Source organism: Eleutherodactylus coqui, chromosome 9, assembly GCF_035609145.1.
Source record: "Eleutherodactylus coqui strain aEleCoq1 chromosome 9, aEleCoq1.hap1, whole genome shotgun sequence".
NCBI lineage: Eukaryota > Metazoa > Chordata > Amphibia > Anura > Eleutherodactylidae > Eleutherodactylus > Eleutherodactylus coqui.
Genome location: NC_089845.1, coordinates 168,594,575 through 168,619,049, shown reverse-complemented (window position 1 = coordinate 168,619,049; position 24,475 = coordinate 168,594,575). Strand labels below are relative to the sequence as shown.

At 48.4% G+C, this 24,475-nt stretch overlaps 1 protein-coding gene across 3 annotated transcripts in view; it reads left to right on the top strand.

Moving 5' to 3' along the window:
- PHF20L1 (PHD finger protein 20 like 1) overlaps positions 1–24,475 on the top strand; it is a 110,219-nt gene that overhangs the window by 32,242 nt on the left and 53,502 nt on the right. For all 3 annotated transcript variants that reach the window (XM_066578776.1, XM_066578775.1, XM_066578777.1), the window contains 3 exons: positions 8,772–8,976; positions 11,783–11,908; positions 18,073–18,155. In XM_066578776.1, the coding sequence (XP_066434873.1) occupies positions 8,772–8,976; positions 11,783–11,908; positions 18,073–18,155 (414 nt within the window). The remainder of the gene's footprint in view (positions 1–8,771; positions 8,977–11,782; positions 11,909–18,072; positions 18,156–24,475) is intronic.

The following is a 24,475-nucleotide window of genomic DNA, read 5'->3' as shown; positions in this document are numbered from 1 at the left end:
GTCAGATCATCCACAGCTGCACAGTCCTCCCTCTCCCTACCTGATCAGTCCCCTCCAGCAGATAACGCTGGAGATCACTTGTATATCTCACATTGTACACACACAGCCCTACTAGTAGGAAGAATTAAAGGGCAGTGCAAAAATATATGGGAGAGTGAACCTGGCTCTCCGCATTGTGGCCAGCAGTCTGGTGAACAAGTTGGTCGCTTCTAGCGAGTTTTAATGGAGTATAATGCCAACTTAATAGAAGTTTTTAAATATTGTTTCCGCCTCCAGCTTGGATACAAGATGTGATACGGAGGGGCATGGAGGCTCTAGTACTCTGTTGTACCACCTCTAGCTTGGATACAAGATGTGATACAGGGGCATGGAGGCTCTAGTACCCTGTTGTACTGCCTCTAGCTTGGATACAAGATGTGATACAGGGGCATGGAGGCTCTAGTACCCTGTTGTACCACCTCTAGCTTGGATACAAGATGTGATACAGGTGGGCATGGAGGCTCTAGTACTTGGTTGTACCTCCTCTAGCTTGGATACAAGATGTGATACAGAGGGCATGGAGGCTCTAGTACCCTGTTGTACCACCTCTAGCTTGGATACAAGATGTGATACAGAGGGCATGGAGGCTCTAGTACTTGGTTGTACCTCCTCTAGCTTGGATACAAGATGTGATTTGAGCGGGCATGGAGGCTCTAGTACCCTGTTGTACTGCCTGTAGCTTAGATACAAGATGTGATATGAGGTCATGGAGGCTGTTGTATCGCCTGTAGCTTGGATACACGATGTGATACCGGCGGGCATGGAGGCATACAGGTTTTGTATGGTATGCTGGAGCATATCGCTCCACACTGGGGCAGAAGATGGCTGGAAGGTTGGAGGAGTGCTAAGGCAGCAGAAATCCAGTCCTACGCTCTCGCTCATGACCTGAAGGTTCCCCGCATGGTTCAGGTAGCCAGCCTAAGGTTGACTACCTTCCATCCTTCCGAGGTCGATAAAATAAGTACCCAGCTTAGTGGGGGCAATTACCTGAAGGCACTGCGGAATAAGTTGGCGATATACAAATAACAAGATTTATTTATTTTATCTAACTAGGGACTGAGGGGGGGGGGGGGGCAACAAGAGAGATAGGGGGAAGACAGTGCAGACAAAGTTCTGGTACTAAGGAATGGAAATGGGAGTCGACCAGGGTGTGAGGTTAGTACAGATAGAACTGACAAAGTAGCTAATAGTGCCATAAGTAACATAAATACAAACAGTAACCACGACTGCGTATTAGTGTATCTTTATGCCACCAGCAGAATGGGTGGAGTCAAGATACACGCCCCCCAACCAACGCCCCTACCAGGGTTGGCTGCCCAAAAGAATGGGTGGCCATCATCTGCCATGGCTATAATGTTGGCTGTAGGCTCCACAGAAATCCCCCTCCGCCGCTGGCCATTCTTTTCTTTGCAGTCTCCTTCACTGTTCCGCTACTCATATAATTGGAGGCTGCGGAGGAGACACTGCCGGAGCATGGAGGGGTGAAGCCACAGCCGCAGACCCACTGACACCTGAGCCCATGTTAGCGTCACCAGCAGAACGGCCAGCACAGGAGTCACACAGCACCGGCGGGGAGCATGAGGAGTGGCTTGCCATAAGCCCCAGCAGAGCAGTGAGGGAGCTGAGCTCGGTCGGCCAGTCACACAGCAGCGGGAAAAATCGGCACGGAGCGTCTGCTGCGGCCCCGCCGCAAGCCCCAGGGAAGGAGTCAGTGTCCAGAGCTTCACCAAGCAGTGACACAGCGGCATGAGATTGACACCGGCGGCGCCTTCCGTTTTGCTGCAGAACAGGGCAGCACAGCACCAGGGACACAAAGCAGCCAGGAGCTTCGGGGTAAGCAGGTGGGGAGGAGCGAGAGACATAGTACACTGGCAGCAGCGGTATTATTGAGCCACTCGGGAGCTGGGGGTGTGACAGGGGCATTCCTCCTGTCAAACCCATAGCTTCCTGGTGGCGCCAAGATACACTAATACCCCACAACTGTATAAACTGGCTATAAATGCAAGAAGTATGGTCAGTAAAGTGCGTGAGCTCAAAGTGAGAATGTCTGAGAAAAGTACGATATAGTAGGAATAACTGAAACATGGCTTGCTGAAGAATGTGAATTTACAGGGTTACAATCTCTTCAGACGGGACCGTGGAAACCGGAAAGGGGGAGGGGTATGTCTGTATGTTAAATCTCACTTAATGCAGAGGCTACGAGAATATATAGGTGCAGGAGATGAACCCGTGGAATCTCTATGGGTAGAAATACAGGGAGGGAAGACCAATAAAATCCTGATAGTTTTCTATAGGCCACCAAGAATAATGGAAGAAACTGAAAACTTATTACTCAGACAAATAGAAGAAGTGTCAAACCGCAATGAAGTAATTATTATGGGCAACTTTAATTATCCAGATATAATATGGAAAGGAGAAACCTGCGAATCTCACAAAGATGATAAGTTCTTGAGAACAATTAAAGATAACTACCTTATCCAACTTGTGTGGCAGCCAACTGGAGGGAGGGCCACTCTGGAACTACTATTAACTAACAAACCGGACAGAATCATAGGGGTGCAGGTCGAGGGACACCTGGAAAATAATGACCGCAATATAGTTAGGGGCCTTGTGTTGTGCAGAGTGTTAAGGCAGCAGTATGCAGTTGAAGGGTGAGTTCAATCCCCGCATGGTTCAGGTAGCCGGCTCAAGGTTGACTTAGCCTTCCATCCTCAGTAAAATGAGTACTCTTGCAGGAGGGTAATAAATTGCATGAGGAGCACTGTGGAAGAAGTTGGTGCTATGCAAATTAGTCCTTTCCCCTAATTAATTTCCAGCTGCCATTCAATAGGAAGCCTTATCAGGGAGCAACAAATTTACTTTTGGCAAAATTAATTGGGACAACATCCTCAAAAACAACAGTACAGACGACAAATCGGAGGAGTTTAAAAACATCCTAATCACCTCATGTGAGCAGTTCATACCCTACAAAACTAAATGGACTACAAGTAGAAGGAAACCAATGTGGCTTCAGAAGACTGTAAGTGGGGCAATAAATGAAAAAAAAGAAAGCGTTTACATTACTAAGAAGAAATACTACAAGAAGGGAAAAAATATGTAAAGGAAAAGATAAAAACTGCCAGAGAGACCGATTGCCAAATAGAGCAAAACTAACCCTAAACTGTTCTTCATTTATATAAACGGTAAAAGGATTTGTACAGGAAGCACTGGCCCTTTAACAAGTAATGGGGGAAAGGCAAATCTATTACATTATTTTTTTCTCAAGTATATTCATGAAAGAAAAAGAAATGCCCCACGAGATGTAGGGGAGTAAGGTGACCCCCCCCCCCCCCTCGGCTAACTATCACCTGCGTAACGCAGGAGGAGGTGCAGAGACGGCTAATAAAAGCTTAAAATCAACAAATCGCCGTCCCAGATAGTTCCCTTAGAACCCTTGGGTGTACTCTTAAGTGACATGATAGACAGAACGCTATTTCTTATATGTAGGGACACTATTGAGACTGGGATTGTACTACCAGATTGGTGCATTACCAATGTGCTTCCAATATAAAAAGGGGTCAAGAAGAGAGCCTGGTAACTACAGGCTGGTAAGTCTCACTTCAGTAACTGGAAAAATATTCGAGGGGTTTCTGAGAGACGCCATCAAAGTGTACCTCAAGGAGAACAAGGGATTAACTCCTCACCAGCATGGGTTCATGAAGGGTCGATCATGTCAGACCAATCTGATCAGCTTCTACCATGAAGTAAGCTCTAGGCTGGACCTGGGAGAGTCTATTGATCTCGTATATCTGGACTTCTCTAAAGCCTTTGACACCGTGCCGCATAATAGGCTGATATATAAAATGAGGAGCTCGGATTGGGTGAAAATGTGTGTATCTGGGTAAAGAATTGGCTCAGAGATAGAAAGCAGAGGGTGGTAATAAATGGTTCATACTCTGATTGGGCCACCGTCACTAGTGGGGGCCACAGGGTTTAGTACTAGGCCCCATTCTGTTCAATATATTTATCAATGACCTGATAGAGGGGCTGCACAGCAAAATATCAATATTTGCAGATGACACAAAATTATACAATATAATCAATACAGCGGAGGACAATGTCCTAGGGTTGGGACATCGAAAACAGATATATCGAAATATCGCTAATGCTTTGGCGATACTTCTCATGGATATTGTTATGTCCGATATATCGGTAACATCGATAGTTTAAGGTGATATGATACCGATTTGTCTTGTGGTCCGCTGACCGGATCTTCTCTCTTTACCTTCCGCCCTTTCCTTTGTGTTGTACAGGATGGAGTTTTGCTCGCGGCACTAATGAACTTATAAACAAGTTCTAGAAACTTCTGGAAAGTGTCAGGTGACTCTCTGTCACCAATAAGGTTTGCTGCAGGCAGAACGACTCTCAGAATAGTGGGGTCTTCGGCCCCTCCTCCACATGCGTCTGTTCATGGTGTTAGACGAGGCTCTGAACGCTGGCATCTAATGCCATGGCTGTGGGCAATGCTGTCTAAATGAAAGATGGAGGGCTGCGCTGAACGCACAAAGGTCGCGTCCGTCTAACGCGAACTCAGTGCCCATAGAAAAGATAGGAGACCCATCTAACGCAATTACAAGTGTGTTCTGGGCTCTGCGTTACCAGGCCCTGCATTGTTTACATGTTGCCATGGAGACTGTTGGTCCATAAGCAGCAACTTGAAATGCTGAGTTTTCTTTATGGAGCTCTCATCAGCAGGTTGTAGAGGAGACCTGGGACCTCAAAAAAAAACGAGGAACGTTAGATGAAACACCAGAACTTTAATTGTACTTAAAAATGCCGCCCCCCCCCCCCCCAGGTCGTTTAGGAGACGATCCCCTTAAAATATGGAGGGAGATATGCCCACCTGACTCCATATGTATCGGCTTGGGAGAAGGTATCTCTCTGTAGTCGCTACTTCGGTTCCTGCAGAAAGAATGTTTTCAAAAGCCGGTGAAATTCTGTCTGCTGGAAGGAGCCTTGTGAAGGGAGAGCGGGCAGCAAATTGGGTACCGATTATTGGGGCCGAGGATAAGGAACGTCTTCTCATAGACCTCATATTATTATATGTTTCATCTGTAACTCTAATCCATCTTCATGTTATTAATAGTCAGAAGTTAATAAGAAATACAACAGTTTAAGGTTTTAGCAGTAAAGTATAATTGTTGCTTCATTAACCCCGGACCGGTTTATATTATAAGTCGATACATCGGAATATGGATAGTTTTCCACCGATACTTTACGATAACCGATAGTTTGTTCAGCGATAATCGATACTATTGACTATCGATATTTTGTGTGGATGTCCCAACCTTACAATGTGCGGCTACAAACGGACCGAGATAAGCCGGGGGCTGGGGGAGGAAAATGTTGTAATTCAGTACCGACAGCAACCTTTAACCCCTGGAGTGGCAGTTTCTTGTCCGACCCAACAGGGCAGTTTTTTTTAAATGGTCTAATCATTTAATTTTAACTAATTTTGCAGTCTCGTTCCAAGAGCCATAACTTTTTTTCATTTTTCCATTGACGCAGCCATACAAGGGCTTGTTTTTTGCGGGACAAGTTGTACTTTTTGATGGCATCATTTTTGGGCATATATAATGTATTGCAGAACTTTTTTGTAAAAAAATTCTAGGGAGATTGGGGATGTTTTTTGGATTTCCTTTTTACGGCGTTCAGCGTGCAGAATAAATAGTGTGATAACGTTATTCTCTGAGTCCCATGATTCCGGCGATAACGAGTTTATACAGTTTTTATGTTTTGCTATTTTTGTACATTTAAAACATTTTTTTTCTTAAAGGTTTGCTTTTGTGTGGCCACATTCCAAGAGCCGTATTGATGTTATTTTCCCATTGCCAGCGCTCTAGACGGCCGTGTTTTTTGCGGGATGAACTCCAGTCTTCATTTATCTAATTTTTAGGAACATGTATAATTTTGATCACTTTTTATTCTATTTTTTTCTAGGGACAAGATTAACAAAATCTGTAATTCTGGCTGTTTTTTATTTTATTTTTCACTGCATTCTCTGAGCAGTATAAATAATATATTAAAGTAATTCTACAGGCCGGTACGATTATGCCAATACCAAATTGTAAGAGTTATTTTTCTTTTTCGCAACTTTTTCACAGTTTAAGAAAAAACAAACTAATAAAAGTTTAAACCCCCTTCTTTTGTCAGATCTATAATAAAAAAATCTAAATCATAAAAGAAAAATACATATTTGGTATCGCCGCGTCCGTAAATGTCTGATCTATCAAAGTAGCGCATTATTTTCCCTGCACGGTGAATGCAGTCCAAAAGAAATAAAGTACCCCAGAAATGCACTTTTTCAGTCACCTAGTTTCCCAGAAAAAACGCAATAAAAAGCAATCAAAAAGTCGTATGCATTAGTGCTAACGGAAACTACAGAATATCCTGCAAAAAATGAGCCCTCGCTGAACTACGTCGACGGAAAAATAAAGTTATTGCGCGCAGAAGATGCAGCAGAAAATAATTTTTAAAAATTAAATGTCTTAAAAAATAAAAGTAGTACGGCAAAGAAAAACTATACAAGTTTGGTATCATAGTAATCGTACCGACCCGTAGAATAAAGTTATCAGGTCATGATTGTTGCAGTTTGTGCGTCGTAGAAACAAGACGCACTGAAAGATGGCGGAATGTCATGTTTTTTTTTCATTTTACTCCACTTAGAATTTTGTAAAAGTTTTTCAGTTCATTATACGGTACTTTAAATAGCACTATTGAAAAATACAACTCCTCCCGCAAAAAACAACAACAAGCCCTCATACAGCGACAGCGATGGATAAATAAAGGAGTGTTGATTTTTTTAAACGTGGGAGGAAAAAAAGAAATGTGGAAAAAAGAAAAAAGGGGCCGTGTCATTAAGGGGTTAAATAATGTACCTACTTCCTTCTCTGGGTCATTACAATGCACAGATACCACATGTGTAATTTAATTTTAAATTTTTTACAAAGTAAAGGGAGACAAGTGTTTTTTGTTTTTAATTTTTTAAATAATTTTTTAACTTTTTGTTTTGTCTCTTTTAGGGGACTTCCACAGAGACCCATCAGGACCCCCTGATCACATTCTGGGGGTCCGATGGTGGCAGCCCTTTCTTTACATGCTGCAGTCACATAGACCGCAGCATTTAAAGGGTTAACACAGCAGAGCTCGGAGGTTTTATCCATTCTCTGCTGTGTAAGAGCTGTTGCCTGGCTATCCTCTGACAGCCAAGCACCAGCTTTCCCTGCCACAGGGACCATCAGCTGGCTTCTGACAAGCCCATGGTCTCTATGGCAACCTGTAAACAAAGCAGTGCAGGAGTTTGAAAAACAGAAGTGGGAGATTGCCGGCAGATCGGCAATGTCTTCCTTCTTCTGTTTTTCAAAGTCCTGTACTGTTCCCTGTGGGTCTGTGCAGGCAGAGCACACTGCCTCAGCTTATGGCATTGTGCTCTGCAGCTCCCAAGCTTGTCCTGGAAAATTTCCGGGCGTGCCACTGAAGGGGTTAAATGTCCCAATTAAGATTGAAATGTCCCTAGCAGCCTCTGGCAATGAGACCGCAGGGTGCTGTTCGGGTGTCAAGGCAGCCTGGGGCCTTCTGAGGGCTGACAGAGCCCTTGTGAATGGTTGCTTATTAACATTGTGCCTGTTATAGAGCAATGCCTGCTGGGTTACCGTATAACGCAGTATTACAGTACTGCACTCTCCTGTAGAAGTGATGAAACAATTGTAAGCTGAAGTCAACTATAAAGTACAAATTTGTAAAATTATTTAAAATAAAAAATATGAAGTTAACCCCCGCCCCGCCCCCCCCCCCAAGAGTTTCGCAGTTGTTGCATCAAAATTTAAACAAAGACTTTAAAAATATATGAAATGGTTTCTGCTGCGCCCATAGGGGGCAGTCTGTTAAAATATTAGGTTAATCCACGCTGAACGCTGTTGGAAATAAATACAGAATACCGGAATTTAATAAAGTTCTAAGAAAAACATCAAATGAAAAGCAATCAAAAAGTTGTCTGTATCCCCAAATGGTACCAATAAAAACTACAGGTCGTCCCGCAAAAAACATAGAGCCCCCCCAACTGCATCAGCGGGAAAAAGTTATAGGGGTCAAGAGAGGGCGACAGGAATGGTTTAAGACCTTTTATGTAGTGCGGCATAAAAAGAGAGCGGTGGGCACCTGGCATCGCTGTAACCCTACAGACCTGGGGATAAGCATTTACTGCCTCGTCAACGCATCAAACCTGCTGCCAAAATACGGCAACTGGGAGGGATCTTTGTTACCATTTTGGGAAGTTTTCCAGTAGATTACGTGGTACATCAAAAACTACGACTAACCCCCCAAAATCCAACCTGCAGACAGCGGGAAAATAAGGTGGTTATGATTGTTTAAAAGTGGGGATTAAAAAATGACAATCTAAACATCAGAGAGGGGTGACGGTCTAAAAATGACATCAGAGAGGGGTGACGGTCTAAAAATGACATCAGAGAGGGGTGACGGTCTAAAAATGACATCAGAGAGGGGTGCCGGTCTAAAAATGACATCAGAGAGGGGTGCCGGTCTAAAAATGACATCAGAGAGGGGTGCCGGTCTAAAAATGACATCAGAGAGGGGTGCCGGTCTAAAAATGACATCAGAGAGGGGTGCCGGTCTAAAAATGACATCAGAGAGGGGTGCCGGTCGTCTCTGTGGTGACATCTGCTCTCTTTGTCTAGGACTGGATCGCGTTGGTGAAAGCAGCGGCCGCAGCGGCCAAGAACAAGTCTGCCAACAAGCCGCGGACGAGTGTGAACAGCAATAAAGACAGTAAAGAGGAGAGAAAAGCGCTAAAAGGATCTTCAAAGAAGGAAGAAGTCCTCACCAGTAAGCCTCTGGAGTTCTTCCACAAGGAGGAGGAGCCGACGTCGAGCCGCAACCTGGGTACTGACGGCTTATGTCTCTTAGTATGATGGGCACGTTCTTGTTTAAAGGCCCTTTTACACGGGATGATTATCGCTCAGAGTTGTTCAATTTCCCGTGCTTCCATGGGAGTCTGGACTGTAGTCGTCCCATGTGAAGGCATGCGGAGACTGAACAACTGTCTGCTTACAGTGAATGGAGGCGGGCAGGGGGAGAACACTCCCTGGCCTCCCCGCCACTATGCCGGCCACGCTCTAAACGATGCCAATGATATTCGCTCCTCTGTAATGGCACAGGTGCCAGCTGCACTAGGATGAGTATCGGGCATCATTTGCCCAACAGCTCCTCCCGTGTAAATGGGGCGTCACTCCTTACAGGGCTTTTCCGGGACTCGGATATGAGCTGTTCTTAAGATAGGTGATCAATAGCAGAACAGTGGAAGGACGGGGAGGGGAGGAGAGGGTCGTCTTCTAGCACCCCCACAGATTAGCAGTTTGAAAGGCCTGTGGCGCTCAGGCAGATGATGTAACATCATGTTCATTGGTCAGATGGCTTATGTGAAGCTCAGTTCCATTCAAGTAAATAGAACTGAGCTGCAATACCCAGCACCACAGCTATACAATGTATGGCGCTGTGCCTGGTATACAGTGAAGAGTTAGCAGCACTAACTCAAGTGCTATGGCCTTTTCAAACAGCTGATTGGTGCAAGTGCCTGGAGCGGGACCCCCATTGAGTTGGGTATTCATGACGTATCCAGAGGATAGCTCATCAATATTTTAGTCCTGGAAAACCCTTCTAACGGCCAGTGATAGATCTATCTGGCCGGGTATTCGGGATGTCTCCTTAGCTGTGATTTTGCAGCCAGTGCCCAGAGTACCCGTGAGATCGTGGTGGGAATGTGGCTGGAACACACGGTGGTGATCCAAGATAATAGTCATATTAATCGTTGCCTTCCAAGCATGCTCAGAGCGCTGGCAGCAGTCGTTGCCCGGTACTACAGGCCCGATTCCTATGTTTTCCACTCTCGGCATGCTTGGAATACAGCGATGAATGTGCTGATATTGCCAGCTTAACCCCTTAGATGCTGTGGTCAATCGCGACCTTGGCATATAAGTTGTTTAATAGAGGGAGCTCCTTCTGTCAGGGTGGCAGCGGTTCACCACGACAGCCTGCGGTCCTAACAAATGCCCCTAAATCCACCATTGGTATCTGCCAACATGGCCGTGCCTCCAGCAGGTATGACGCCGGGCGTAGTTAGTTCTTCTGAGCAGCGTTTTTGTACTATTTATTTTTGTAGAATTATGTGTATTAAAGCTTAATCTAAAATCTCACCCCAGCCCATAAAAAAACAACCTTTTTCGTTAACCCCTTCCTGCTGCGGCCCTTTTTTTGCATTTTTTCAGCTCTCTTTATTCTCCCAGTGATGAAGCTATCAGGAAGGTGTTTTTTTTTGCATAGTGATATATTGAAGCAATGTATCGCTAATACATTTTGGAATCCTTTCCCCCTACCCATTAGGCAGCTTTAAGTACGCCTCTACCTGTCCATTAGACCCTTCTTGGGGGAAGGACTTGGACCCTACAGAGACCGCTGATAGGACTGCTTGGGGTCTAGCTCCATCTACTCATTAGACCCCCAACACGGATCCATTTACCCCGGAAGTGTTAACGAGTTGAATTTTTCAATTATACCATTTAACCCCTTAGTGAAACGGCCTATTTTGGTCCTAATGATGTCACAGTTTTGGGGGGATTTCCATTTTTCTCCCGACATGGCTATAGGAGGGCTTGTTCTATACATTACGAGTTGTAGTTTGGGTACAAAAGCATTTTTGGTACATGTAATGTATAAATTTGATACATTTTTGGGAGGGCAGGGAGAAAAAACATCTTAATTCCCCATTAATCATGCAGCATAAATTACATGATACGTTGTTTTTTTTCTGCGAGTCGGTAGGATTACAACAATCCCAAAATTATTTTTTTCCCTACTTTTGCCCAACACTTTTTTTTTAAACAAAGGGGAAAGGGAATTAAAAATGTTTAGTTTTTTTTCCACTTTATTTTTTTTAACATTTTTTAAAAATATATTTGTTATGAACCTGTTGGGGATTGAACCTGTGATCCTATGATTGCCCTGATAATACGTTGTAGTACTACTGATCATAGGCAGGGGCAGACCCACCAGTCCTCTGCAGTTACACAGTGGAGGGCTGATGACATCACAGGAGGCGCCTTCCCTCTGTGAACCTTTTACATGTTTCAATCAACCTTGATCGCAGCATATGAGGGGTTAACAGCGGGGGGGTGGCTGTCAGTCACAACCGGCTGCCGCTGCGAATTGTAAAGGTACCGGGCATGTGTACTTGTATATAGTGATATGGCAATCTCCTCATCAGCACCATTACATACATACCTTAGATTGCATAGGGGGGTCCTGTTGAGGCGGGGGTCTCCAGTAACTGCACAGACTCTTCAAAGAAAATCTCTTGGGGCCTCCGCAGCCGTGACCTCAGATTTCTGCACCTTACAACCACCCATTGTTTTCCTTTACTCTCCGTGAACGGACTGCACTTTACTGCGTTTTATTATGTGGGCTTCATAGCCGGAGCAAAGAGCAGCCGCTGCGTGAGACGGAGCCGCTGCGTGAGACGGAGCCGCGCCATTCTGCTGAGGGCCAATAAATTGTTGCTAATGACATCCCATTCCCCTGCGGCTTCACTGGCCACTTGTACCTCCGGCTCTTTATGCTTTTTTGATGATTCAGAATTTCTGTATTTTTTTTTATAGTTTTCTAAATAAAAAATAAAATGTGTTTTACTATTCAGCAACTGCATTAGAAGAGGTTCCGAAACTGCCGCTTCAGCAGCGAGACGATGAGGCGTCACTGAAGAGGAAGATCAGCCAAGCCAGCTCCTTCCAAGCCAAGCGCGCCCGACTAAACAAGATAACAGGTAAGGCTGCTTCTGAGAATGAGAGGTCCCGGGCCGGGCTCCGCTGGCATGTTGTACCTCCATCCCTGAAAACGGTATGGAGGGGGAAACCCGAGTGGACCTGTAGTCAGCTTGGCCTTTCTATCCTCCTATAATGACTGTCTCCTTGTGACACGGAGGCCAACGTGATCTCCATTTTACACATTAAAGGGGTTTTCCAGGTGAAAACTATTGAAGAGTGATCCTCAGGACAGGTCATCAACGGTTAATTATCAGGGACCGCCTCGAGAGATCGCCCAGCCCACGGCCAGTGCAGCGGGTCAGACATGTGTCACAGGGGTCAAGGGATGAAGGGCCTTGGCTGACTTCACTCCCACTGAAATCAATGGGAGTGAAGCTGCTATTACACTTCTGCCTCCGACACCGGGGATGGGACCAAAGGTGTAATGGGGGCTTTGGTTTGGATAATAGTGAAGCCAGCCAATTCTCTTCCTTCCCCGTCCCCTGAAATGCACATCCTTCCTGCTGCACTGTTCCTCGGCCATTTAACCATTGATCACCTATTCTGAAGGTAGGTCATCAATAGTTTTGCCTGGAGAACCCCTTTTAACTCTTTCGTTCTGTGACGTACCTATGTGGCTCAGAGTTGCCGGTTGTGTATGAAGCGGCTCGTAGACTTGGCTTTCCCCATGCTTCAGTAACTAGCAGGGTCCGTGCAGCCTGGAGGAAACGCACAAGAGGCTCCCAGGAACTAACACATTGTGTATAAATATCAGACGCGGCGGTGCGGACCCCCTTCACCGCCATCTCAACACCTGTGGGCAAATCTAAGTTAGGTTGTCTATTTGGGCTGATATTCTCCGGGCAGCTTTACATGGGCCAACTATCAGCCAAAATATCAATCCTATGAGCGATATTGACCAGCAGTTGTCCTGGGTAACATGGGACCCAGCCGGGTAGTGAGCGAGAAATTACTCATTAGTTGTTAGCCGCTTAGTTTCAGCTCAGTGTAACTAAGAGACGTCTTTCTTAGTACAAACAGGCAGTCTCTCATCTTTAAACGACTGCCTGTTCACAGTAAATGAAGGCCGGCGGTCAGAAGATATCTCCAGCGTGCTCCATTCACTGAGTGAAGGCACAGGAGCCGCCGTCATCCCTTGTAAAGCCACCCATAGTCGTGTAGCAGTGCTCTTAAATAGGTTGGACAGCGAGTTACAGGGTAGCTAACCTATAGGCGGCACTAGAGGGACGTTTCCTTTTCTCATTTGTATCATCGGGGGACACAGTAAGATCGGTGAGTAACCCAGATTAGGTAAGCATGGTGCCATCGCCCCCTCACCTTCCATGCTCCCATTCTCTTCCCCTCCTCTTTGTACTCCTTGGGCATACTTTTCTACAGCCCTCCCTCCTAAACCACACAATTAGTCTGTTGCTTCCCAACTGGCCCTCCATTATGGCTCTTGGGCTTCTTGAAACCTTCAGGTGTTTTTGGTCTCTTCAGCCTGCTCAGTCTCTGGTAGAAATCCACTCCTTTCCCACTCCCCTCTGGATGCGCCTCACTGGTGGAGGGAACGGCTAGCCTCTCCTAAATCGTTCCTTCCTCCCCTCTTCCCTGGATGATCTATACTGTTCTGGTCTGCCCCGATGTCCCATTCTGCTGGGCCTTGTGGCAGACACTGCCGGGTGGACTGACTCTTCTAATTTAGGCTCTGTCTTTTTGGACCTGCTGAGGCTGAGAGGTGGAACTTCTGATTTGCATGGAAGGTGAGGCGGCGATGGCGCCATGCTTGTCTAATAGTTTTTTCAGCTGAGGCGGCGCATTATTAGTGTTGTCCTGTTTCTCGGCTCGTCTTCTCACATTTAGATTATAAATGGCGCACAAGAAGCTTTGAGGGTTAAGATCCTGCAAATGGTTAATTCCTGTAACTGTAATCCACCCTCCTGGATGTTTTCCTGCACTCGCCCGTCTCCTGGAGAACACGCGCTTCACCGCCTTTCAGGATTTACTTAGCTTCCTCTTGAGACTTATTATGAGAGTGCTGAGTAGTGACAGCTGCCAAGATCAAGACCACTTATAACCTCCATACATCTCGGAACTACCGAAGTCTGTTTTGTATATATACTGACATGCCAAAAGTCATGAGACAGGAACTAATATCGTGTAGGACCCCCTCTCACCTGACAAAGTGCAGCAACTCAATATGGCATCGATTCCACAAGTGGACGGAAGATGTCTGGTGGGATGTTTTGCCGCCTAGATAGCCCCCGCAGCTCCATGGTATTTGTAGGTGCAGGATCTTGGGGGTGAATGGCCCTCCACATCCATGTGAATGTTCCGGCCGCGCCATTCATAGGAACTCTCCACAATCCTCCAGCTAATTCTGATGACTTGAGTCCGATAGCACAGTGCATTATACTGCTAGAATATCCAATCAATGTGGGGGACATGAAGTCCACGAGGGCTACAAAAGGTCATCAAGCAGTGGAATATAGAGGGCACCGGTCAATGACTTTATTAGGTGGACTAATGGACCAACCCCATGCCATGATGACAGACCCCACACCAGTATAGAGTCCTCGCCAACCTGCACGGTGCCTTGCTGAGAATTGGGGTCCATGGCTTCATGGGGTCTGCACCACACACAAACCTACCATCAGCTCGAAACTTCTGGTACTGTGGCTCATCGGACCGTGCCACATGTTGCCAGTTACAACCTCACGAGCCTAGGCGAGGCGCCGTGTTCAATGTCGTGGTGTTAACCGAGGATCTGAGGGATGATAAATGACCGCACAACTTTGGATGTAGAATCTCCATCCGTCTGGCATCCACCATCGCTCCAAGAACACCGGGCAACAGTGAAAATCTTTCTGACTTCAAAAGGGGTATTTCTTAATCATTTCATCATGGAAGAAACAAAAAAGACATTGAAAACTTTGAGCTGGCTCTCGGCTCTGAGATGTCGCCCATGTAGGTTAAATATATGTAGCTTTATTCAGATCCACAAGGTCAGGCATTTAAGGATGTTGTGCACGACTTCCTGGGAAAGCAAAGAGTGGACAACTATGCTGAGATTGTGAATAAACTTCTAGAAAGTACCATCAATTAGACTGCAACATGTCACTCCAAATCCATTTCCTACATTCTCCTCTGGACTTCTTCCCTGACTGTAGTGCCGAGAGTGACGAACATGGAGAGCAAATCCATCGATATATATCAAAATGGAAGGGAGGCATCGGGTGGGGTGGGGTGGGGGGGTTGGGTTAGGGCAATGGAAGGGAGGCATTGGGGGGGGCAATGGAAGTGAGGCATCAGGGGGGGGTTAGGGCAATGGAAGGGAGGCATCGGGGGGGCAATGGAAGTGAGGCATCAGGGGGGGGTTAGGGCAATGGAAGGGAGACATGGGGGGGGCAATGGAAGTGAGGCATCAGGGAAGGGGGGTTAGGGCAATGGAAGGGAGACATCGGGGGGGAGCAATGGAAGTAAGGCATCGGGGGGGGGGGGGGTTAGGGCAATGGGAGGGAGGCATCGGGGGGGGCAATGGAAGGGGAGGCATCGGGGGGGGCAATGGAGGGGGGGGCAATGGAAGGGGAGGCATTGGGGGGGCAATGGAAGGGGAGGCATCGGGGGGGGGGAAATGGAAGGGGGGGCAATGGAAGGGGAGGCATGGGGGGGCAATGGAAGGGGAGGCATCGGGGGGGGGGGCAATGGAAGGGGAGGCATCGGGGGGGGGCAATGGAAGGGGAGGCATCGGGGGGGGGGGGCAATGGAAAAGGAGGCATCGGGGGGGGCAATGGAAGGGGAGGCATCGGGGGGGGCAATGGAAGGGGAGGCATCGGGGGGGCAATGGAAGGGGAGGCATCGGGGGGGCAATGGAAGGGGAGGCATCGGGGGGGGAATGGAAGGGGAGGCATGGGGGGGCAATGGAAGGGGAGGCATCGGGGGGGGGCAATGGAAGGGGAGGCATCGGGGGGGGGCAATGGAAAAGGAGGCATCGGGGGGGGCAATGGAAGGGGAGGCATCGGGGGGGGCAATGGAAGGGGAGGCATCGGGGGGGGCAATGGAAGGGGAGGCATCGGGGGGGCAATGGAAGGGGAGGCATCGGGGGGGGGAAATGGAAGGGGAGGCATCGGGGGGGGGCAATGGAAGGGGAGGCATCGGGGGGGGGCAATGGAAGGGGAGGCATCGGGGGGGGGCAATGGAAGGGGAGGCATCGGGGGGGGCAATGGAAAAGGAGGCATCGGGGGGGGCAATGGAAGGGGAGGCATCGGGGGGGGCAATGGAAGGGGAGGCATCGGGGGGGGCAATGGAAGGGGAGGCATCGGGGGGGGCAATGGAAGGGGAGGCATCGGGGGGGGGCAATGGAAGGGGAGGCATCGGGGGGGGGCAATGGAAGGGGAGGCATCGGGGGGGGGCAATGGAAGGGGAGGCATCGGGGGGGGGTAATGGAAGGGGAGGCATCGGGGGGGCAATGGAAGGGGAGGCATCGGGGGGGGGCAATGGAAGGGGAGGCATCGGGGGGGGGCAATGGAAGGGGAGGCATCGGGGGGGGCAATGGAAGGGGAGGCATCGGGGGGGGCAATGGAAGGGGAGGCATCGGGGGGGGGCAATGGAAGGGGAGGCATCGGGGGGGGGGGACAATGGAAGGGGAGGCATCGGGGGGGGGACAATGGAAGGGGAGGCATCGGGGGGGGGACAATGGAAGGGGAGGCATCGGGGGGGGGGGACAATGGAAGGGGAGGCATCGGGGGGAGGGAGGGGGCAATGAAAGGGAGGCATCGGAGGGGGCAATGGAAGGGAGGCATCGGGGGGGCACTGAAAGCTTCTCTCCTTGCGAACTACTGTTGGACAGTGACAAGAGACACCCCAGAGAAGGAGTACAAGCGACTAGTAAAGGGAATCCATTTAAGTGATTAAGCCCTTTTATTTGAAGGTAATGTATCTATAAACCCAGAGTTAGGCCGACTGAACAAAATATTACGCCACTTTCATTTTCCTCGACCCAAGATTAGGGTAGTTTAGTTATTTTCCGGAAAGAGGGAACTTCAGAGCACATTTCCAGTACTGGTATATCCTAATAACCAGAGCCAATAAACAAAATCTAATGTCGTATTTGGGTTTCTCAGTTTAACTATTTTGAGAATGGAAAACATTTTAAAGTGCGCATCTGTTGTCCTGTGTGATTCGGTTGGCTCACCGCGAGCCGCTGGCCGGGGCTTAACGTCACTTACCAGATAGCACCCCACCACTTATACAGGTACCGGCGTTCCCAAGCCGTCCCCGGAGGTAACGCCACTCCATCATCTCATACCGCTATCCCAGGACTTCTGGCATGTCGGCATGTACAGTGGGGTCCAGCAGTCTAAGAACACATTGAAGATGGGGGAGATTCTGCACTGGTCTATAGGCCTAGCGGTCCTCAGGATAGGTCATATAGCAGATCGGAGGGGTCCACTACCACTAAGCTGATGTCATGGAGCTTGCGGCCGGCCTGAGGTCTCACATAGCCGTCCCTTCTGCCGTAGCCCAGTATAATGGTGACGGGCTGCAGTCCCATACTGGGCAGAATGGATAAGGTTTAGGAACGTCTGTCCTGCTGCAATACTGAGGATGGCTCTGGACTGAAAACAGACCGTGGCAATGGTTTTATACAAAAACGTCACATTTCCTTGAGTCGTCGTCTAGGGCTTTGGTTGTGCAAAATCAGGATCTTATGGTCACTTTACAAGTTATGATTGGAAATGTTGCTTTAGTACGTGTGACATGATGAGCCCATAACACTAGTCATGTGGGCAGCTGTTGGCATCCCTGGGAGAACCGCATGGCTTCTGTGGACCCTGTAGTGCATTTCCAAATAGGGATTCTGTACAATGGGGAGAGAGCCAAGTGCATTAGTAAGTGGGATCTCGAGCCTTTATCGTCTATGTTGTGGTTGTCTGGCAGTGCCAATAGACAGGAGACTATATCAGCTGGATCTGGTGGCACCCAGTTTTGCACGTACCTTGCTGGACCTAGTTCCTATCGAGATCTTATGACTAATGTGACTAGATGCCAGCGCTGGCCAGTGGCGTCAGACAACTGCCAGGATAGGCACACAAGGCATGGGTAAGATGTAATTGCTGTATGATGCCACGCGATCGCCTCTTCATTGTGTCGGGATGCATTAGGTCTCTTGTGTTGTTTCCAGGTTTATTGGCCTCTAAAGCCGTGGTCCTGGATGATGCAGAGAAGAAGCTACAAGCCACCGAACAGCCTGCAAAGCAGGAAGAGGTATGAAATGGGCGAGTGTGGAGCCGCATCAGGGCTGTACCTTACTGAACCTTAATCCAGTGCCTGTTTCTGGTGCAAAAGCTTTTCAACTGCACAAATGGAAGGCTGTATGTATTGGCAGTACTGGCCGCCGGGCCCCGTGTCACTCGCCGCGCCTAACCTCTACATGTGCATCTGCAAATGCTTGGTTTTACCTATCTTGTACTACGTTAGTGGCTACGACTGGGAAGGATCGGGGTGACTGCATTCTGGGAGATATACCTTATTTCCCATAATGCACCACAGTGGCGCACAGACACTGAACCAGCAGCAGGTAAAGCGAAGTATTCATATATGTAGATGTAAGCAAAACAATCAATTGTGAGAACAATCTTTGAGGCTGCGGCCACGGATCCCACGCAGGGCGATACTACAGGTGCTTTATGCTGAATGTCAGACATTGCAACCGTCCTTTTTCTGTTTTTTCTTCCGCTGGTAGTCTTATGTCGAACCGCGTGTTTTGATGTGAAGGAGTTGTAGAACGTATAGAATGATGATATGCATTAATAGGAAGCCTTTAGCTTATGATGGAAGCATTGTCCCCATGGGGAAGAGATACTCTATAAACCAAGGGGATATTTATACTAATCCCATAGAGTAAGGTTATAAGCTCATAGGGCAAGGGCCGCTGAGTGATGGGTAGACTCGCCTGCCGCCGCGTTCCTTCGCTGTCCGTCTGTAAACGCAGGGCTCAGTCTATTGAGCGGACTCCGTCTGCGTTGGGGGCACAGGGGCACCTTGTCCTCTTGTTACGGATAGTATGTGCACACAATGTGGACCGAGCGCTGGGGTTGCGGGTGGACAGTGAGAGAACACAGTGGCAGGTAAGTATACAAATGACCCCCCCCCCGACTCAGTGGCGCCTGTTCTGGGTACCAATAAACTTAATTTATGGGATTCATAGGACTAACAGGTATTTTTAAAGGGAGGCTGTCAGGAAAATGCTGCCCACCGACCAGTGCCAGCGCTCGGACACATGTAGACACCGGCCTCTTTGCCCTGCATATCATCACTGCAGAAAAAACAAGTTTAAAAGAAATCTCCAAGCGCCTCTTCCCTCGTCCTGATTATAGCGCCACTATCTCTAGAAACCCCTGTGCTAATATCTCACATGTGCCATTCTTGCTAAGCCCGGTGCATGTGATCGGTGAGCCCACCCAAATCTTATGCCAATCTCAGAGAGGGTAGCACAAGGACGGTGGCAGATCTCCTTTAATGCAGTAAGTTGGTAAGTGCCATGAGGGTGGGCCTAACTCTGACGAGTGCTCTGGTCCTCGCTTCTTCAACTCTCCCAGTGCTGCCCCCCTTACCCTGATTGATTTGTGGAGCCCTCTGCACTAAGATCTCATGCATGCGCCATTCTGTGCAACATGCTCCCTGTTGAGGATAGAGGACTCGCAGATGTACTGCACATGCACTGGGCATGAATGGCACATATGTAAGGTCTTAGTGCAGAGGGTTCTGATATCACGGGGCACCTGTCTGAGCGCGGAGCGCCCTCGGGGCACCTGTCGGAGCGCCCTCGGGGCACCTGCCCGAGCGCGGAGCGCCCTCGGGGCACCTGCCCGAGCGCGGAGCGCCCTCGGGGCACCTGTCAAATAATTTTCATATTGAGAAGTTTTCTCTGCAGTGCAGGTATATGCAGGGTACCAAAGGCATATGCCTATGTGTGCCCAATCAAGCGCTGGCAGTGGCAGGCGTCATTTTGCTGACAGACTCCCTTTTAAAGGTTGGTCCACTTTCTCAGCCAGATCTAAATTGTTCCAACACCTCTAAGATGGGGAAACCAAGGCAACTTTGCAATAGGTTTTAATTAAAAACTTCCTCCCAGAGCTTTTCTGCAGAACTCTGTCTCCATAGTAACGGACGGCGAACAAGTTCTGTGTCGTGTAACCCTGCAGTCTGTAGAGGACAGATCGCTGGCGTCTGACTACAGGATTACACCACAGAGTGTTTCCTGCCTTTTACTATGGAGAAGCCGTGACTGCAGAGGAGCTGGAGACCCAAAACGGCGGGACATTTTTAAACAGATACCTATTGCTATAGTTTCCATCTTCTACGCTTTGGGATGATTTGTTTCCAGGTGGGCATCGCCTCTGAGGATGTGTCTGGTCCTCTGACCAGCAAGGTGGGCTGTTGCCTTTACAGCTGCATCTCCGCTGTCTCCGTCATCATCTGTATTTCTCTTGGAACCTACCACCTCGTTTATCTGCAGTGACGCCCGTTACATACAGAGCCTGGCATCCACTGCCCAGTAATGATGGCTGGCATCACGTTTGATAGTCAGCAGTGGAGACTGCCCACTTGACGCTGGACTAGTCTCAGGCTCCATATGTAATGGATGTCATTGCATGTAAACAAAGTGGAAGGCTACAAGAGAGATAAAAGGGTCAGCGGGGTGCAGCTACAACGGTGGGTTGGTTGTCCTGACAGATCCTGTTTAATAATCTCATCAAACAGCATTAGATTGTAAGCTCCTCTGAGCAGGGACAATTATGTGCAAAACCCTAACATTTCTGAAGCTTGTTGTTTTGTGCCACGTACACATTGGAAGTATTTCCCCTCCCCGCCCCCATCTCCTCTATTATACGGAGCAGAGGGCTACACCAAGTGCAGAGCTCCATCTATGGGACTATGGGGGTGGGCTGACGCACGCAGACCGCATCCCCTCCTCCAGGAAATCATGCCGGGGCTCCCACTTACACAAACAATGTTTGAACCTGTTTTGCACACCTCTGCTTTTTATTTAAAGGGTTTGTCCCACAATAACTGGCTGATCGGTGGGGGTTCAACCACCACAGTTTCCAAAAATGTGAGTCTCCAGTAACCATCCAATAAACGGAGCGTCGATCAAGCATCACTGCTCCATGCCTTTTAGTGGAGGTACTGGAGATAGCCGAGCCGCTGAACTTGGCCATCCCCAGCAATCCCGTTGAAATGAAGAGAGTGATGGTGGGCATGCTCGGCCCAGTGATGGTGGGCATGCTCGGCCCAGTGGTGGTGGGCATGCTCGGCCCAGTGGTGGTGGGCATGCTCGGCCCAGTGGTGGTGGGCATGCTCGGCCCAGTGGTGGTGGGCATGCTCGGCCCAGTGGTGGTGGGCATGCTCGGCCCAGTGATGGTGGGCATGCTCGGCCCAGTGGGGGTGGGCATGCTCGGCCCAGTGATGGTGGGCATGCTCGGCCCAGTGGTGGTGGGCATGCTCGGCCCAGTGGTGGTGGGCATGCTCGGCCCAGTGGTGGCGGGCATGCTCGGCCCAGTGGTGGCGGGCATGCTCGGCCCAGTGGTGGCAGGCATGCTCGGCCCCTGCTCTGTTCATGTGGGGACCTTCAGTTCCTCTGTTCTCAGGATCAGTTGGAGTCAACCCCCCACCAATCAGCTAGTTTATCCCTACCCTGGGGAGGACTGTATGGTGCCACAGCCCCTTTCAATTAGAAATAATCCCTTGGAGACAAAAAGGGGTAGTTTACAATGTTACATTCTTTGTTACATTATAGCGGTGGGGGGGGGGGGGGGGTGATAAATGTCCATAAAGTGCTGCACTTTACTTTTGCTTCTTTTTCCCCCCTAAACTTGAATCGCTTTTGTTGAAACTATTTTAATAGTGAGACTAATTTTTATTCTGAAATACTGAAGCCATACGGGGCGGGGGGGGGGGGGGGGGGCACGCGGCTGTTTACTAAACATTTTTTTAAAAGTAAATTTTCAAAAATTTTCATGTTGAAGAAAAAAAAAGTTCTTGTAAGATTCTAACCATCATGGCCGCCTTCAGGAAGGAAGCTTTCACTGGTTGTTAATGTACAGCTGTCTTATTTATTATATGTTAGGATCCTTCTGGGGTTTACATGGTTTTATAAATATCTTTCAGCTTGTAGAGGAAGGAGCGTTAAGGGTGGGTTCTCATCACGTTCTAGGTTTTGTCCAGGACCTTCTTCCTGGTTCACATCTAAAATCTTAAGAACTTCATTGGGACGGAACCCCTCGACCGAAACGAACTCTACCCCTGTAGAAAGCTGCTGCAACTGAGACCAACAAGGCCGTTTCAACAGGTTTCCATTCATTTCTGGCCTTTTGAGCAAGAAACAAAGAGAAACCTGCTCCAGTATAAGTGGTCCCCGTTCACCTCCAGCATTCTGGAAGCACTAATACGGTCCACCACATTGTTCTTTCCAGCACGTAATGCCAGAAGGGCAGACCCATTGGTTTCCATTTCAGCAGCTTTCTCCACCAGCTGAGATGACTTCTGTCCCGGTATACGGCCTAAATCTAATCTAAACCCAGAATTGAGGTGGAACCCCTTGATGGGAAGGTCTCGCCTTCAACAGGTTTCCACTCATTTTCAGCATTCTGTCGGAGCCCCGCTGTGGTAGACCCTGTGAGTATCTCCAGCACAGAATGAAAGGAAACCTGTGGGATTGGACCGTGCCACAGAGAATGAATCCGAACCCGCTGAGCCGAAGATCTGTTGGTTTCTACAATCACGGAGAACTTCCATCCATGCTTCCGTTCTTGTCTTGGTTTTACATTTGGGGCTTAACCCAGGATAGAACCCCTCAACGAAAGCCATCTCTGCGATTGTACAAAGCTGTGGAAATGGAGACCGTTTGGTCTTTGGGCAGCTTTCCTTCCATTTTCGGCATTCTGTGCTGGACTACGTTATGCTTTCAGTCGCAGAATGCCGTTTTGGCAGCTTTCTACAGAGGTCCATCCGGGTGCCGTACCCATCTTGTAGGCGTAAACCGGGACAGAGCCTGAAATGGGATGTGAACCCACCCTAACCTTTGTCTCTTCTGCTGACCCACAACTACCTTTCTGTTTCTACCGGTTGTGCTGTTTGTTGCCCTTTCTTTTCTTTATCTTATTTTTCGGCTTCCCCTGCTTGTAATCCGCTGTGATCTGCTCATGTGATATTTCTATTGACCCACTACGTTTGCACAGTTGGGAAGATCTTCTTGCTTGTACATTGCCTTTTCTTGTTGGGGTGTTTTATAGGGAATTCTTGCCTATGATATCAGGTATGTAACGATTCGAGTTGAGCCATATGATTCTCAAACAGGTTTCATTTGCATTGATTTATAAAGGGAACCCTTCCTTGTAATGTGAACCAGCTGACCACGGCACAAACCCCTTCCTCGTGGGATTGACTTAGTTACAGAATGTTTTTCCAGTATTTTGGAAACCTTTACCTCTTTAACCCCTCACTTTACCCAATACATTTCAGGTGCGGTGGTTCCAACATTGGGTCATCCTTCTCCCCCTCGCTGTTCGCCCCATTTCACTAGCTACGGGTCCTTTTACACAGGCTGATTCGTGGCCCCCATTTAATGAGCGCTGATTGACAAAGCATGTGGATTGGCGCTCATTAACTTTTTTCGCTCTCTCTAACACAGGCTGAGCATTGCTGGTGTGGCGGCAGTTGTTTCTACGATGGTTCGCCTGTTGGCACGTGCGATATACGGCTGACCAGCAAGCATTTTTGTGTTTGCCATAAAAGCAACGATCAGCTGATAAACAACCGTTTGCTTCTTCATCAGCTGATAATGGTCCTTTGACACCCCAAAATTCAGACGAACATTCGTGCCTGGTAATCAGATAATGTAAAGTCTGTCCCAGACAAGAGGGTAAAGGATGTATATGATCTGCGGTTGTTCTTCTCTACTGTCCCTCCGATCTCCGCTTCCAGGCCCAATTTCTGTCCATCCAAGTTGGCTGCAGCAGTCTTCTAACCAACTAATACACTGTGCACTGCTCTCTGATTGGCTAGTACTGATCACGTGAGCAGCTCTGACCAATTAGAGTAGATTTAGTGTATTGGTAGTCTAAGAATGGCATCAGCCATCTTGAATGGCCGTATACAAATCTTCTAAGTGGAGGATTGAAGGGGTGGCAGTGAACAACTGTAGGCAATATATACCCTCTCTCCCTCTGATCCCAGGACTGAATTTTGTCCTGAAACCAGGTTGTCCCTTGAAGGCAGTCCCCTTCTGTCTCTGCATTGACTGTGACCGAGGAGAGGGCTGGCTTAAGTTAATGAAATGAGCTGAATTACTAGCACCCTTACGATGTCACTGACTATGAGGGGGAGAAGACCATGTGACCCGGTGTCGGGGCGGGCTTGGAAGTGAAGGTGCTGGCACTGATAGACCCCGTTGGATTGGGTATTTCCCTTTCCTGGTAAAACTTCTTTAGCCTTAAATGACTGCTCTCCCTCTGGAGCTGTGAACAATTAGCGACGTTCAGCCGACTCTGGGGAGAGACGAGAGAATAAGATGAAGGCCAAAC